An 18422-nucleotide genomic window follows, 5' to 3' on the forward strand; every position below is an offset into this window, starting at 1 on the left:
CTATTGTATGGAAATCCATCATCTAAAGTGTCAGGCTGGTATAGACACTCTGGAAAAGATGAGATGATGGTAATAGCTACAGTAGATTAAGATCTGTAAGTGTTCACAAGTTTCTACACCTACATATCAGAGCCTACATGTGTATCATGCTGGCATCTAAGTGAGCATGCTTCAGTGGACTGGACACTGAAGTCAGCACATATCCTATGGTTTATTAACATCATCTAATATAGTAGTTGATGTTTTTGTTTGGTACAGTAGATTAGTTATCCTTTGTCATGATTTTCAGTAAGAAACAGCACTTTCACATGTAACCGGGGGCATTTCTGAGGCTGTGCTATGTAACTATATATAACCACAAGTTTATCACTACGCCCAAATCACCAGACTGGGTTTCAGTTTGAATCTATAGATGTAGGTAAAAGTTTGTAACAGAGGCTGACAGTGTGCGTTAAGGACTTTGGAATCTGTAGAAATTTCCCCCTTGATGAAGTTTGCGATTATTATAGCTTTATGTCAGCCAAAATGAATTTCCACTGGCCCCAATGTCTCAATGGAATTTGTAAAAGCAATACCCTGGGTCATTATTCTGTGAACTGTCATTTCACCTTTTGTGTATAAAAAAAAAAAAAAAAAAAAATATATATATATATATATATATATATATATATATATATATATATATATATATATATATATATATATATATATATATATATATATATATATATATATATATATATATATATATATATATATATATATATATATATATATATATATATATATATATATATATATATTTAAATATAAATATATATATATTCAAAAAGAATATCCTAACTACTTGGAGGGTTGTAGAGACAAAAATGGCCAAATTTGACCATAAAAGTATCAAAAACATGTCTCATATGCACTAGATTTCAAATCTTCTGAAGCCAAACAGTAGATTTGTTTGACAAACAGACTAAAATTTCAGTTTCACAGAAAATCAAGCCACGTGTCTTGGCAGGACAGATGATGTCCAATACTTGAACAAATACTTTTTTGAGTTGACATTTTTCAATGAATTGGTTGATCCATTTCAAACACAGGTCTAAATGATTTGTTTATATCAACTCAAGATGAACTAATTTACTCATCGATTTGGCCAGTGGAAGTTAAGGTTGTCTGTTAGTAATGACAAATTACAATATGGCTTAGACTAGCAACACAGTAAACAAATCAGACCAATTTTACAATACTTTTATGGTGCATTTGTATGCTTTTTGGAGCTGTTTAGTACCAGAGTGGCCAGGTTATTATTATTATTATGTTCCACCAAACCATCAGTTATACAGATTTGGAAAAAAAATAAGTATAATTTATCAGAGTGAAGGTCTGTTCACACCATTGACAATAACTATAACTATACAGCTTTAAGAATCGTTCTAAATCTATAAGAATAGGGATGTCCACACAATAACTTAATGTTAATGGCACAGAGGACTATCACTGGAATCTTTCAGAATGATTTTTCAAGCAGATCATTAACAGCCAATCAAAATCCACATGGCTTTTAAAGTGATTGAGCATTTAAAGCGTCAGACAACACGTGCAGTGCGCTCTTATTATTAACAGAATGTTATTGTGCGTTCATGTAGACACTAATGTTATTACTGTTATAGTTATCTTTACAGTAATCGTTCATGGTGTGAACAGGTCTTAAGTCATTCATTTTTGGGTGAACTATTCCTTTAAAACATAAACAAGACATCAGGTCATTTAGTTCAGTGCGATTACATCATGATCACCCACTCTTGTAGATGACCTCACCCCACTCATGCTAGCTCTCCAGGTCAATGAATCAACCATATATCAAGACAACAACACACACAGGCACAACAATACACAAAACGAATGGATTAATGAAAGCATCCTCTGATCTGAAAGCACATCCTCCTCCACATCCACACACAAGTAAGGCTGCAGTTCTAAGATGATCCATCAGACAAAAACACACATATAAGATGTTAGTTGCTGTCTGCTCCTCATATGATCCTGGATCCCAAACAGTACATCTTCAGCATAGTCAAGAGTCTTGAGGTCTTGGTGCCCTATGTCAGCTGCTGGTCTCCTACATTGTCTCACGCCTGTGCAGACATGAACAGATGACTCAGAGCCCCCAGACACAGCCAGCAAAGCCTGAGGTCTCAGACAGTCCAACCACACATTCACACCCTGAGAAAGACCTGTTAACTCACACACACAGACACACACACATTTTTTTAAAAACAAGGCTGGACAAATACGTATGCACATGTATGCATAGACACACACACACACTCTCTCTCTCTCTGTCTGGCCTCCACCCCCACCCCCTGCCCTTTCACAGTCTTTGAACGTGCACACGCACATCTACACATGTGGATTTTACTTTGTGCAAAGCTGCTAAATTCATATGCATCTACAAATTCCAGTTACTAACAGCAGCTATTGATCTACACTTAACTACACATCTGCACGAAAGATCAGTTGCGAAAGATTAAGACAGAACTGTTCACGTTCATCTGAAAAACACATTTATGCAAAACAGGCTATTTGCAATAATAAGGCGAACTACACGCGCATGTTTTACCCCTTTTGTTGTCTTCATTAGTAAGGTTTAGGACAGAGACCCCTACAATGTGACAGGAGAGTGAAATGAGTCAAGTATTGCTGATCTGTTTGGTGTGAGATACATAATGCTGTTGAAGCCATATGGCCTTTCACTTGAAAGAAGATTTTTCAGACAATTAAATATCACGTCTATTGGAGTATCCTAATGTAGTGATGATGGTACATATTGTGTGTCAGTGTTGTTCAATAATCTTTTTAATACTGATACATTGTTTTTAAGACTATAGATGTGCTATAGAAAGCCAGAGCTGTGCTGTGGTTGTGCTGTACACTGCCATCTTCTGGAATGCCTGATCTCAAACCCCTTCTCTTCTCCCCCTCCTCACTCATCCTCTCTCTCTCTCTCTCTCTCGCTCTCTCTCTCTCTCACTCACTCTTCCCCTTTGGACGGCAGCCTGACATACCAGACCCTGTTCGTTAGCGCATATTTTTACCCGCCGTTACTAAATTAGGAAGCCAGTGAGCGAGAACCATGGGTGGCTGCCAAGAGGAGAATAAGGAGGGTCTGCTGAGGGCCTTGCCAGCCCAGCCACTAGCATCAAGAACCACTTAGAGCTCTCCGAAACAAGAGCCCTGCAGGAACGGAGGCCAAGCAGAGCCCCAGGATATCCTGGCCAAAAGACCAACCAGAATAAACAAACAAATCCGCCGCTTTTTAATGAACACCTTGTCCACTGTCAACCAGGATGGTCATTATAAAAAGACAAATGACTAGAATATGTCCCAGAGTAGGATTAAATAGCCTGACCTGAAGATTTTAAACTATTTATGATAAACTAATTTTGCCCTTTTTTTTCACTCAAGAAAAACTTGAGTGCTTTTTCCACAAATATCTCTTAGGCAGTACACAGCATTTATAAACAGCAAACATGCCTTTTCTGATGGAGGAGTCTAAACTTTGACACATGTACACACCAACAAGTAACAAAGCCTTATCAGTGGACCTCATTACCGTTCAGCCAAATGAACACAGTTCATGGTCATTATATAAGGTGGTGGTCCGGCTGACAAATGAGGCTCTGACCCTTTTATTCCCAAAGAGCTGAATACAAGTTCCCGCTCATCGCTTTCTTTCTCTGTATCTCTCTCGGTCTGTGTGGGCGGCTCTCTTCAGTGCAAATCAATATCTCTTCTCTTCCCATACACGCACTCACTCCCCACAGGTAAGACATCCATGTCTTCTAGGCCTTTGGAGGCGGTTTAGACGAGACTCTATACATACTGCAGGAATGACCGGGATCGAGACCTGTCGACCTGAAACAATCATAAAATAACGTCAATAAAACATGATGGATGTAAAACCATGAGTGATGTGATGGATTTATGATAATGTATGTTTTTGCATGTTTTATCAATGTTAGAAAACCAAACTACTGATATACGTATTGCACTGAATTGCACTATATATATATATATATATATATATATATATATATATATATATATATATATATATATATATATATATATATATATATATATATATATAATACAGAAAACTGGGGATGATTCATAGAGAGGAAGAGAAAGAATCAAGGACAGATGGAGAGCGAGAGAGTAGTTCTGTCCTAGAACTGTGTCACTTTGCTGTTGGGTAACAAAATGCTATTGTGAAGACAAATAAACAGGACAAAATAGACTCTGTTGTAATCTATAAATAACCAAAGAGTCAGGTCAAGTCCATGTATTTTCTTAATGAATCAAGAATATTGTACTATATATATAGTTATACTTACCTGCTGAGCTCATGAAGGCTGGAGTTTTTATCACTGCTAATACATTGACATCTAGTGGTATTTTACAGTAATGCACCTCAATTCATGCACTGAAGGATATATTCTACATCTATTTCACCATCAAACACAAATATGCAGGAAAGAGCTGAAAAACAAATGCTGCAATAACAAAATGCGGCACAGTTGTATATTACAGTGTATTTTTTGTACCTATTTCCAAATATCTGTGGAAAGTGCAAGAAGCTTCTATATTCAACGTTAAACCAATACAACTTGCATTTAATCATATTGTATATGAGTTATTTAAATTTCTGAATTGTGAAAACATTTGATACTGTATTTCTTATTTCCACTTTTTGAAAAGATTTCACTACACTTGTTCACTACACAGCTCCTTAAGACAGATGAAGTTTACAGCCACAGAACGGGTGAAGAGATCTCTATTAGAATTGAAAATCTGACTGGATCTGTCAAGGCTTCTCTGATCTTTGACCTGACAAACACATGGCTTTCTTAACAGTGTGCTTACTAGTATAGTATATGAACATCTCCAATAAGACCCTCAGTAGTATCACACTGACTTTTGGGCAGGTTATATTAAACTAAATCTACCTATATGATACCTGCCTACAAAAAAAAAAAAAAAAAAAAAAAAACACTCATTAAATAGAACATCAGGTATTAATGCATTTGAAAACAGGTTTTTAAATAGCATTTTAAAAACTTTTAATTCAACAACCTTTGATCTTCCTATGTGACATCAGTCAAGATTCCACAAGTTATGCATTCGGTAAAGTTAATGAAGTCATGTTGTAGTATTTTCCCTCATAATGGATTTAAGGGTGACATAAAATGTTATATTAAAATGAAAGAGTTTTAAAATGACAATTTTCTCACATTTTCTCATATCCCCTTCTTTTTCATCAAGGTTAGTAAAGGAACAGGTGCATTTTACCTTTTACTTTCCATTAAAGTGAGGCAGATGGAGTGTGCGCGCATAGTTATATATATATTAAGAAAAAGGTGTCCAATCACCAAATACAATACTTCTATGATGAGAAGTCTTAAAATAAGTACGATGGCCAGTCCAACTCTTCCATTTCAAACAATGAAAGAGTGCAGGATCTAGTTCATTTCTCTAGGAGATGGTGAATTTAGTTACAGTGATGTGTAATTTTAATCTGATCAGATTTAATTCATTTCTATATTTTTATGTTTACACATCTGTGTCGAGTTGTAACCATTTGTAGCTACTGGTCTAATTTTCAATGAGGTTCTAGGGGGCATAAAAGTTTAAAAAGTGTTTTGAATTCCCATTTTATATAGTATTATCTGCCTACAGTAAATGTTATTTTATTTATTTATGTTTACTTTTACTCTTAAAATAAGGCCATGGCCAGACTTTATGTATCTTCTCTGCATTTCTCCGTCTCAGTGGGATATCTCACTCCACTCATCCCAGTGCTCAAAGATGGCTTTGTCATGGAGTTGGACATTACAGGTAGTAAAGGAAACTTTGCACATCCATCTTCGCCTGCCGTTCACCAACGCTCATGGGGTTAGGTGCCTTATGAGCCTGCTGGGTTCCTTTCCTGCCTTCTTTCTTTCCTTTGACTTGCTTTCCAGCTTGCATCAAAGCAGCCAACAGCCATCATTTCATGTGCTCCAGATGACATCCTCATCCCAAATATCAGTAAAGGCTTGGAATCTCTGATTGCAAAAAGAAAACACTCAGGTTTTGCAGTATTGTCAAGAGTTCTTGTCCTTTCACAGTGAGCCAGGCAGGATGCCAGATCAACCTTCTAAAGCTCCGGAGCTCCTGAACTATTCTCTCTGGCTTCTCCTCCTGACCCCAGTCTATTACTTTATCCTATTTGTCCCACGACACCCAGAAGCCATTGTCTGCCCATGAGATGGAGGACTGTATTATAGCTCTATGCATTGCTAGCTGCACAACTCTGATTTATTATAAAGAAATATGAATGATCTTACCAAAGCAGTGATTGTGCTCAATTTATATTGTTCAATGGAATCCAGACTACCAGCTTTGTCTTATTATTTTACGGTCAGCTGTGAAATTGCATTACTGCTTGTTGCAGCTTGTAGCAGCCAAATATTGTGTTCAAATATTAGTCTACATAACAAGACAATAATATAATTTTAGTGTGTAATTTAAATTATGTTATAAAGCATGTAATATATTAGATAATTGTGTTCACATAGCAACAAAAAAGAGTTTTATTTTAAACATTTGCATTTTATTCCATATTTAAGATGTTGTTTTATTAAACATCATGTATTCAGAAATGTGAGATCAAATTGTGGAACTACCTTTTTGAGTTAACAAATTGATTTGTCAAGCAGTAATTTTTAGGACATAACATGGTTATTTAAATCTGCACATGATCTGCTACAGTATGTGACAAAAAAAATAATAATTTTCCACTGCATAAAAAAAAGACACAAACACATACACTACAATGAATGGGAATATGGTTTGTAACAAGTTTAATAAGAAACAAATCAACAATAACACTTCAGTTAACAGTCCTCCTTGCTTAAAATTAAAAACAGAAAAAGAGCTAAAACCAAAGACCATATAAAAGCATCCCCACTTCTTTAGGGGGCAAAGGGGAAAAGGAAAGCAATATATCAATACAGAAATACACATTTCATCATAGCGGAACCTGATAATGAAACAAACGTATACCTGCATCAATAACTTAAAACAAATAAGAAAATAAACATTTTATTTATTCATTCGTTAAAAAAGAACCATCCACTACCTGGTGTGTACTGTATTTTGCCTTAATGCCAGCATTAAGTAAAGGGGCGAGAGAGAAACTAAGAGAGGGCCAGCAAAGGTTACTTCTTTGATACACAGCACAAGACACACCTAGAAGCAGTGAGATGATCTGTGAGACTAATTAAAGCAGGACTGCTTTGCCGACTCTGGTTTGGTCAAGTTCTCGGTCTCTGGCATCTTCAAAATATATCCCGACCCCAGTTTACCCTTCTGGTGCCCAGTCTTTGACCACTGTGTGCTATGAAAGCCCACCTTCCAACTATATAAAGCTTTAACGTTCTACTAAACCAACATTAGCTTTTCTTCAAAACTCTGACAACATGAACTTGCTCTCTATAAATAAGCTCTCGTTTGTGTATATTTGGTTTAAGCTAGAGGTAGGCCATACCTTCTGACTTCAGCATCCCACCCAAAAATGTATTCTTGGCCCTTAAATTCTTACCATTGGATGTGGAAAATAAAAAAACAACATAGAACGATGCACTCGTTAAATATTATGTTCATAATCAAATGTCACTGGATGACAATTTGTGATTCCGTTTATGTCATATAGCTCTGTTCTTGTTCTGTTACAAGCTTTAGTGATAGAGTAACTTGGTTTCTAACCTGTCTTTCCTTCCCTACTTTCTTTTCTCTTTATCGCTGATTTACCTTTGACAACTAACATCCAATCCAACAGCACTGACTGTCCCAAAACTTATCAACTTAAACAGATTTCAGGACCTTGACCAAAGGGCACACTAATGTCTTCTATTTGACCTGGTGGAGAATGTTTTATCCCAGTTTTATGATTAAACGTACTTGCATATACAATAACAGAGACAGATGTAAAAATGTTCAGGAATTTTATATCTGTCTGGAAGTCACAGATTTACGATTTACAAATATCACTGTCATTTTTTTGTCTTTACACCTCCTATCTGAGTGTTAAAAAAAGTCCTATCTGGTATATATTGTAAATTGCATAAATTCACCTGGTTTTATAAGAATGGAGGGAGTTTTAATATCAAAATATCAGTAAAAACCAAAGAAAACAGAGAGGGAAACAATAAAAAAAAAAGTGATATTTGACAAAGTTAAAAGTTTTTCCATTTTAGAGAATTTTTTCAATGACTGAAAAATGCATTTAACTAATTTTAAGTATTCCAGAGTAAAATAGCCTGTGCAGCAAAACACTGCTTAAAACTAAATGGGTAAAACATTGACGTTAAAGAAAGGAAAAGCAAATTATTTTGTGTAGAGCACGCTCAGAGTAACACTGACCTCAATATTCACTTCCTGCTTCTGGGTTCACGTTCAAAGCATGCTTCAACTGACTGTTACAGGAAGAGAGCGGAAGACAGAGCACATGGAGAAGGATGGTAGAAGAAAAGACCTCCTCGTTCACAACATCAGCAGCCTCTTTCTTGATTTTAGACATAAAAACAAAATTCTACTCTACTGCATAAATCTACCTAGTGAAATTGACTAGTTTCTCCTACGAAGCACAAGGACAGACATGTTTATATATAGAGGAAATGAAAATACAAAAAGTAAACATCCTGACTTTCACACACAATACAAATAAAATAATTAAAAAATGCCATTTCATTACAATAGGATAAAATAAGATGCCTTGCATAGAGGGGGAACATGAGCAAACATAAGTAGGAAAACCATGCATACCGAAAGGCGATATGGGGGAACTAAACTGAACATATCACATAGTGCAAAAATCCCAAGAAGAAACAAGGGACTAAATCAAATGCGAATGAATCTCGGACTCACATCAATACCAGCCCAGCCCAACCCACCCAGCCCCTTCACCAAACAACCCATCTGAAAATCCCCACCGGTGTGGACTTTGGTCTGTCCTGTGATAAACAAGGCATCAGGAGATGAGATTGCCGTGGTGTTGGAGGTCTTGTGACCCTATCCCTGCCCACTTTGGTGAATGGCGCTAGCGCATCTTGTGATCATCAGTGTTGCCCATGTTGGAGCCAGGGCTGGGGTCCTGCTGTCGCCTGGGCTGGGTCATCACACACACACACACACACGCAACCCAACAAGCAAACCAAGACAGAGACAAAACACAGTTAAAATGGTTGTGCTGTGCTTGAGTCACTCATATGTTAGTTCTCAAACTACAAACACAATACAAGTAAATGGGGGCAGCCAACATGCAATTGCTCTTTGTGTCCAGCAGGGGATGGCAGAGATCAACTTCAGTCTACTCTAGACGCTAAAAATTGAGCTGCTTTTTTTGGTTGAAGTGGCAGACATTAGTCATTAGTCAGGGGGAAGAGTCTTCAAATCACTAGCCTTAAAAATAAAGATATGACTGATGGCCTTGTCACAGATAGCTACATATGTTTATGTGCCTATGTCTAAATCTCTCTCTGACATAAATGTCTGAGCACAGACAGGGCAGACGGACGGACAGACAGACAGGCAGACGGTGAGAGAAAGATAGATGAAAAGGCAGACATAGAGTATCTCACATAGTGTGAGGTCATCATGTGTGCAAACGGCGATTATAGCGTTCTAACCCTAGAGCTACGCAAGGCTGTTTTTACTCGACCCGACGCCTGGGAATCCCATCTTTAAGCGTAGGCATTAACAGATGAAGCTGTTATAGCTGTCATACACACAGCAACAAAGCAGTCTAGTGCATAAACTTACTGTAAACAATATGCTTGAGCGAGCTCTACATGATTTCGATGAACTGCGGAGTTATTTATTCACTACTGTTCAAAGGTTTGAGATGAGCGAGACTTTTTTTTCAGCAGGGACACATTAAATTGCTTCTTTATGATGAATCATTTGTTGTGTTCCTCATTTGTGAGTCACTTTGGATAAAAGCATCTGCTAAGTGAAAAAAGGCAAATGTTTGACAAACTGTCAACACTGAAAAAAATGGTACTTGAGTACCAAATCAGCATATTAAAATGATTTCTGAAGGACTGCTTGATACTGAAGACTGGAGTAATGGCTGATAAAAATTCAGCCTTGCCATCACAGGAACGATTTACATTTTAAAATAAATTAAGATAGACAACCTTTATTCTAATTTGTAATGATATTTGACAATATTAATGTTTTTATTGTATTTCTTATCAGCCTTGGTGAACACATTTTTCTTAGTAGTGTATATATATATATATATATATATATATATATATATATATATATATATATATATATATATATATATATATATTAGTGATGTCAAATGATTAATCCAAAATAAAAGTTTCTGTTTGCTTAATATGTGTATTCTGTGTATATTTATTATGTATTTAAAAATACACACACATGCATGTATATATTTCAGAAAAATATGTTGTTTATATTTTTATATATTTATTTTTTATAAATTATATGAATATAAATAATACAGTCATGTTAATATTTTCAAAATATAAACTGTATGTGTATTTATATATACTTAATAAATATACACAGAACACACATTTTGGATGCAATGAATCACGATGAATCGTTTGACAACACTAATATATATATATACACACACACAAAACCCCAGTAAAAACTAGCCAACAGACCAGGCTGACTAGGTAATCCCAACAAATCAGATTTAAGTTTCTTTTCTTTTCTTTTTTTTTGTTCAGCAGGGCAGTAAATAATAAAAATGCTGCACAAAAGCAGATGTTGTATATATCTATAGGGCTTTATAAAGCACAAAAAGCATTTTTATGTTTGCTCTGTAGTATTTAAGCTTTGAAAAAGTGTTTTTGTGTGGATGAGAGGACGCAGCATCGATCATACGGAGCCCAGCTGAAGCACTCTCCTGTACCACAAGTCAATAGTGCTTAGATTTTGCCGGGCAGACAGCGCTGCTAATGAAAAAGATCAATACTAATGACATATTAATACTTGCACTGGCCCAACATCACTCATGCTCTAATCCCACCTGCAGTATAGGCCTGGGTTTCATGAAAAATGGCCTATCTATTTTTCATCCATCTCTTTACCATCTATCACGCAGAAGGCCATTACACTCTCCGATATCTTTCAGCTTTGATTCGCCCCCTTGGACTCCCTGCATAGACAAACAGTGACGGAACCGCATTAAGACACGCCGAGAGAGGACAAATAAGTGTTTACGCACCGCGAATGTTCCTTTTTGTCTCTCGGTGAGGTCATAAGTGATTTTGAAGTCTCTAAATGCATTGTTCGTCCTTTTGAAACGAACCTGGCCCACTTTCCCAGAAAACGCTGGCTTTCTGTTGATCCAGCCTGCAATTGTGCTGGTTTTTATCCAATTACAGATGATGGAGTTTGAGATCTGACCACAGCTATGTGACCATTGTACAGCGTGAAAGCTCAAGGTACGATCCGAGCTCAAGTACTATTCGCTTTCCAAAATAAAGGCGACCAAAATGCAGCTCAAAAACAAGCTCTGAACGAAGATCAGACTTCACACAGCTAGCTTTTTTTGGAATGCAGTATTCTGCATTCTTTAGATTATTTAAATGTTCTTTTCAGTAAAAAACAATGATTTTATTTAAGATCTTTTCAATGAAACGTTCTTCGGGGGAACAAAAAAATATTCTTCTACAGCATCACTGTGAAAACTTTTATTTTTAAGTGTTTACTATTTGAAAGTTTGGAGTTAGTAAGGAATAAGTACTTTTATTAAGCAGGGATGCATTCAATTGATTAAGTGTGGCAGTAAATTCATTTCTAATGTTAAAAAGCAGTTCCTATGCATTGTGGAGTGTAATATTTGTCCTCAGATATGTGCGTCGTCGTGCAATATGTAACGAGAAGGCTAGTGGTCCGATCCGAGCTCAAGTGCTATCCGCTTTCCAAAATAAAGCCAACCGAACAGTGCCGCTCGAAAACAAGCTCTGAACGAGGGTCAGACTCCACACTGCTGGGATGAGAAAGCATGAATTATAGAATAATTACAGGGTTTCATTTTTCCACCGCTCACAGTGACTTTGAGCTTTGAGGGAAAAACATTTGGCCCGTGAGTCACAGATCGCCTGACTGCAATGAGGAAGAAATTTGATTTTCATAAGCAGCCAGATCTATTTAAAAAAGAGACCTTGGCATGATTGATTTTGGAAGAGAGGATGAAGAGAGTGTAAAGGAACGCCTGAGGGTGTAGATTAGGAGGGAGGGATATAAAAGCGGCGGTTCATAAGGGGAATCTTTCTGGTCATGTGCTGCCAAGCTGTGCCTGAGAGCTCCCAGAGGGCTTTGCAGCAGGGGAGTGGGTGGGCGGGGCAGTGAGGAATCTTGGGATAGAAGTCTGGTCTCCATTACAGAGGTCTGAGAAGAGCGAGCTGGGGGTCTATCGCGCCGGTAGAATGTTTTTTAGCGATTACTGTATAAGACCCCCAGCCCAAAGTTGCTTATAGAAGCCTAAAATCTCACTCGATTGTAAAAAACACACATGTACTCACTAACACATACAGACACGGTAAACACACACACACACACACAGAGTAGAGTACATAAAGACACAGAGATGCTCTTTCATGCACATGCTCTTGTGAAACACACTCACGTACACACACACTTACAGACAGACACGGTTTAGTGCATGACACAAGGATAGAGAGAAGCAGAGGAGACAGACCCTGGTCCTTGAAGGCCATCAGTCCCAGATTTTTGATGCCACAGGGTCCTAAAAAACACAATTTAGTTTTCATCTTAAGAGTGCAGTTTTGATTGACTGTAGAATGATTATATTTGAGGACTTACAATGCAAAGACAGTTCATGCACTAAGCCATGAGTAAACAAGTAAAGCACTTCAATAGCTTACACGTACACCAACTCACATATATGCAAGCAAACATACAAAATCCTAAGAAACACACATGCCCTTCTTCATTATGCTTTTGTTCTGAATGATGTATTGTAAACAGAAAATCAAGGCAGCAGTTCACTACATAAAATCCTAAATTGTTGTCTTACCTCCTGAGTTATTAAATGACTGAGCTGTGCCATCGGCATCTGCTAAATGACAAGTGATCAAATCAGTATTGCCCCAGACAAGCTGTTTAGCTACGTCAAGAGCTCTCAAGACATCAGGGAACAGACAGAAATGTTGTTTATTTACCTGCCTCTGCAGTGCAATTTTGAAAGGAGACAGAACTACTGTTTTCATGTAAAAATGACTTTCAGAGATGAAAGATTTCACGTTGAAATGCTGTTTAGTAAATTCTTATATGACTTACAGAATGAATGGAACCCTTTAGGTTTAACTGATTTTATTTCCATGACAAATAATCATATAATAATTAAAAAAAATATATATTATTTTCATTTTTGTAATATAAAAATATACAGTATATAATAAACAAAAACAATTGAAATATCACTTATACTCTGATTTGTCTTTTAAAAACTACAATTTCTTAAAATATTAATCATCTTTGAGAATAATAAGAATGACAAAAAAATCCCTCAAAAGTCAAATGTCCGGATGCATTACAGTAATGACATATTTTGGTTAATTGTCATGAATAAATAATGTGACATTGCAGAAATATCCTAATAAAAGGCTTCATTTCCCTTGGCCAAAATATTATGCTTTTATTTTGGGGTGAGATGTGATCTAGATATGATTTTGTGAGAGTCACTCTTTCACTTTAGCTTGACCCATAAGAAAAGATGCCGGTGGCACCACTTCATCATCTGCCTGCTCGGGAACTACTAAAAAAATGGTATTTTCAGTGAACTGCTCCTTAAAGCATCAAATATTTTGGCGGTGACTGTCAATCAAAATATTAGCAAGAGGAATTAGGTAAAGATTATGCATAAAAAGCACATATAGAAGTATTGTACATGCACAAGTGGAAGAAACATGTACACATTTGCACACACATAGTATACAAACACACACACACACACATACACACTCAGACGAGAACTTCTATAAGAACATATCAGATTTTCAGCATGCACTAACTGATCGAAACGTCACACACTCATACACACATCGTCACTCACTCCAGCTCTCACCTCCATGTCCTCACGGTGCGAGCGATCCCTGTCCTCAAAATCACGGGTCCTTCTGCGGGCTTCCTCAAAGGCTGCCTGGGCTAGAGCATCCTCTTGCTGTATATACACACAAAAAAGACAGGAAGCCAGGCAGTGGTCAGTCATTTCTGATGTATGTAAGGCACCAAACAGTTTTACAGCACATGGAGGTTTGTCTGTAGTCTGTACCTGTGCCCTCTCATCATCGTATTCAAGACAACCCATCCCATCCAGACGCTGAAGATCAATCCAGCCTTTCCAGATCACACAAACTCCATTCAGGATCATAGGTGCCTTCAGATAAACCTGCACACATACACACGCACACACATAGTTGTAATGGTTATTATGACATATGCACAGTACAATAGTAATGAATATTGCAAAAAGCAAGAAAGAAAATAAAAAGATGAGAAAGAACCTGAGAATTTTTTTTAATCTGAATCTTGATTTTCAGAGTAAATATACAAGATAAATTACAAAAAAGGGGTCTAAGGCCCAAGGGATGTTAATCAATGACATGCCACACATTTATTTAGTCCGCATCAATTAATATATATATATATATATATATATATATATATATATATATATATATATATATATATATATATATATATATATATATATATATATTTTTTTTTTTTTTTATGTTAGAGCATTTTTAACTATATGTTTATTATATAAAAGATAAAGAGCATGTCAAAATGCCCCCTTTCCCCCCAAAAAAACCATTAATGTTATTACAATATTTGTAAAATACAAAAAAATGAACAAAAATACTTGTATTTAATAATAAATATATAATAAATTAAATGTTTACTTATACAAATATGATGTAACTAACAAAAAAACAAACAAACAAATAAATAAATTATCTTCATATTAAAAACCTAAAAATAATGATTAATAGGCATGCCCTGCATGCACATATTCTAGATGTGAGGAAAAGACTACATTTCTAAGAAGTTGGCATTTGAAACTTTTTAAATAATTGCCCTTTTCTTTATCTCACATGTTCTTACTGTCATTGATTCTTCTATAGACTACTATATACCTCAGATATAACTAACTCTCTAATAAATCCACCTACACAGACACAACAAGCCTTTGGAACAGGTGAAATGCCATAACCACCTACTCCACAGTTGTAGCCGCAATTGAAAACCCCCTCTCAACGTCACTCCCGGCCGTACAATGGCTCATTTGAATTGTAAAACACTTTGCGAGTTGTTTAGTGGAAGTCACTGCTGAGAATGGCCTCACAACTGGATATACATACACACATGTAACCATTACAACTTTATCGGTTTCTTCCTGTCCTACCTCAGTCTCAGCTCAGCCAAAGAGTATAGGGCAGCCTCCAATGTTTGCTTCCTGTGCTGAGAGGGTTTATTTATAGAGGATAGCGTAGTAGAGAGTAAGGGTACACCGATGCAGAGACAGGCAAAGCCTGTCTGAATTTATTTATACTAAGCATGGCCTACAAATGCAGCGCGGGCAACACATGATTGCATCCGTGTGTGAGACTCAGATGGTGGTGGGGGGGCTATGTATAAGACAAGGTGGACAAAGAGTGAGAGAGATGTGGAGACAGGGGTATATGACTGTCTGTCTGGCTCAGAGCCACAGGAATATCACATCTCTACCACTGAGGAATCCAGGCTGAGACAAAAGTGTGCAGTCTGTCGGTCTGTGGGTGCTGTTTATTTCTGTAACTGCAGTGAAAGAGGCCAGCTATAAATGCATACACATATGCACGTATCCTCAGTGTTACCCGCCAAAACCAACGAGCCACCCGAGTCACCAAATGAGGGTGAAGTTCCACCTTGCTGCTCCAAAAAGCAGAGGAACACAGGAACACTTCAGTGTGTTGTTGGATACTCAAAAGTACCCCACTGGGCGCTAGTGACTGCTGGAGTAACCTACCAGACAAACACACTCCGTCAAAGCAGACACAACATGAGCTTTGTCTGACTTTACTGCTGTCCTTTGAGCATCCGTGTGTGTGGAGGAACTGCTTTTGGAGTCAGTTTAGAGAGTAAACGGCTCTCTGCCCTGGTTTCATACCCACTAAATTCACCACACTGATGTGAATGGTGTCTAGCATAAATATAGCTCACCAATTAATTTGTCGAACACTAACTTTTCCTATTCATGAAAAAAGGCACATATATGTAATAAATATACACTAATGTTTATTGTTTATAATGTTTATTATACACTGAGTTATTGTTTTTGAGTTTTGAAATAAGTATTTTATGCTCACCAAGGTTGCCTTTATTTCATCCAAAATAACGTAAAAGTACAGTGAAATATTATTACAATTTAAAATAACTTTATATTTTAATAAAATTTTTAGAATGTAATATATTCCTGAGAAAGCATAGCTAAATTTTTAGCAGCTATTACAGTCTTCAGTGTCACATGATCCTTCAGAAATCATTCCAATATGCTGAATTTGAGCTTTAGAAACATTTTTTATGAATATCAATGTTTAAAACCAAAACCCAATACACACCGTACCACAGAAGAGAAATAACAATCTACCATACGAGTGCCAGCTGTGCAAGATGGTTAATGGCAAAAGATTTCAACTGAAGATTGTTAAACGCACTTTAATGGCATTAATAGCAAATAAATGTTTGTAACTTGTACCTTTAAGCTAAATGGTGTTCACGAAGGTGTTTTGACTCTCAAAATACAGAATTAATGTTGATATATAAATGCGAGCCATGGATCCAGCAATAATGATTATTTCCAATGTTTGCAGATTGAAGAAAGTTATTAACAATATCGAAGCATCGTTAAAGTATACTCCTGTTGCTCATGTTAACTAACATCTATTTTTTACTAAAACCAACAACTTTGTCAAATATCCAAACGAAGTCACCACAAATGTATAAACACCAATGTAGCTCTTGCCTGAAGATATTTACTGTTGTGCAACCACTAAAAGGCCACTATTATGAATGACACTGATGAAATGTTTACCAAAATCAAAAGATAAACCACAACCGTGCTACGAGTCTAAATAACAAAGACACCAGACAAGGAGTCTCATTAGAATCAATGATTCAATAAACCACTACTGTTGGAGTCGCGGTGTAGCAGTAGCGCATGTTCACAGCACATTAGAGCTGTGGTGCTCCCGCAGGGATGCAGATTTGAATCCTAAAATAAATAAATCAGTAAATAAAAACTAAATCCAGCTGATCGCTATTTAATTTGTTTGAACGTGAGTTTTTAAACTTTTAAAAAAGTATTTCCATGTGTAAAAACATCCCAAAAGGTGATGTGAAAAAAGATGTCAGTGTTTTCACACCTGAGGAAACGGCAGCTTTCCTGTCAGCAGCGAAGGGCTGTTCTGACTATGTTCCCTTTCGAAACCACCTCACTGGAATGGTTTCCCAAGCACAGCTCCGTCTGCCTCTTCCACCCCCACACCTGCCCTCCCGAAACTCCTTCCCCATGTTTCCTTACAGGATGTGCCGTATGCTGTGATCTGTGTCCCCCTCAGCAGTAAAAGGCAGGTAGGAAAAATAAAGCGTGCTCAGCTCTGCGGCAGTTTAACTAAACATCAGGGAAGTCAACGACCGGAATGAAATCATATCCTCAGCCGCACTGTGATTTTAACTGAAAACATGCCGGTCTGTGAATACTCAAGTAGAGATAATACTAGGAAAATTATACAATGTAATTAAAGAGCAAATTTACAACAAACTGCTGAGGAATCAAAAAAAAAAAAAACATAATCTTCCAAACATAGCAGAAATACGATATCTCAGAGAGACGAAAGGAAAATCGCCCGTTTCTGAGAAGCGCGGGCACAATGGGCCCATACATCTGAAATAAATACTGAATGCGAATCTGAACCTACATGTATTTTTATCATTTCGGATTGTTTTGCTCTCTCATCTGTCCAACTCAAACAGTTTCCTCTCCCAACAAATACAGGCCTTATAGCCATTAATAACATATTTAAAAAGCCTTCCTGGGTTTCATCCAGAAAGAACATTCATAACTCCATCAGCCTAAACACACAGTTTTCACTGGGAGAGAGCCAACAATGCAGACATATGAGAAAAGCAGTTCTCTTTCTCTCTTCCTCTGCTGTTTTTCATTGGGTATTTCTAGAAGGTGATGAGTAGTCAAGCCACCCCCTGTGGATTGGTGAAGAGCTAGGTAAAAGAGCTGGGATGGATGGGTAGTTTGTGAATTGTTT

The 18422-nt window shown here is 36.9% G+C and overlaps 1 protein-coding gene across 8 annotated transcripts in view; it reads right to left on the reverse strand.

Moving 5' to 3' along the window:
• Window positions 1-6885: 6885 nt before the first annotated feature.
• Window positions 6886-18422, reverse strand: part of LOC113091652 (core-binding factor subunit beta) — a 35991-nt gene continuing 24454 nt past the window's right edge. The window contains exons 4-8 of one of the 8 annotated variants that reach the window (XM_026257249.1): window positions 14387-14503; window positions 14180-14275; window positions 13130-13171; window positions 12791-12838; window positions 6886-9203 (exon numbers count right to left, since the gene is read on the reverse strand). In XM_026257249.1, the coding sequence (XP_026113034.1) occupies window positions 12809-12838; window positions 13130-13171; window positions 14180-14275; window positions 14387-14503 (285 nt within the window). In that variant the 3' untranslated portion in view covers window positions 6886-9203; window positions 12791-12808. Of the gene's footprint in view, window positions 9209-12790; window positions 12839-13129; window positions 13172-14179; window positions 14276-14386; window positions 14504-18422 lie in introns of all 8 variants that reach the window. The other 7 variants (XM_026257252.1, XM_026257250.1, XM_026257248.1 and 4 more) reach the window with 7 other exon arrangements.

This window comes from Carassius auratus, unplaced genomic scaffold (assembly GCF_003368295.1).
Source record: "Carassius auratus strain Wakin unplaced genomic scaffold, ASM336829v1 scaf_tig00214259, whole genome shotgun sequence".
Taxonomy (NCBI): Eukaryota; Metazoa; Chordata; class Actinopteri; order Cypriniformes; family Cyprinidae; genus Carassius; species Carassius auratus.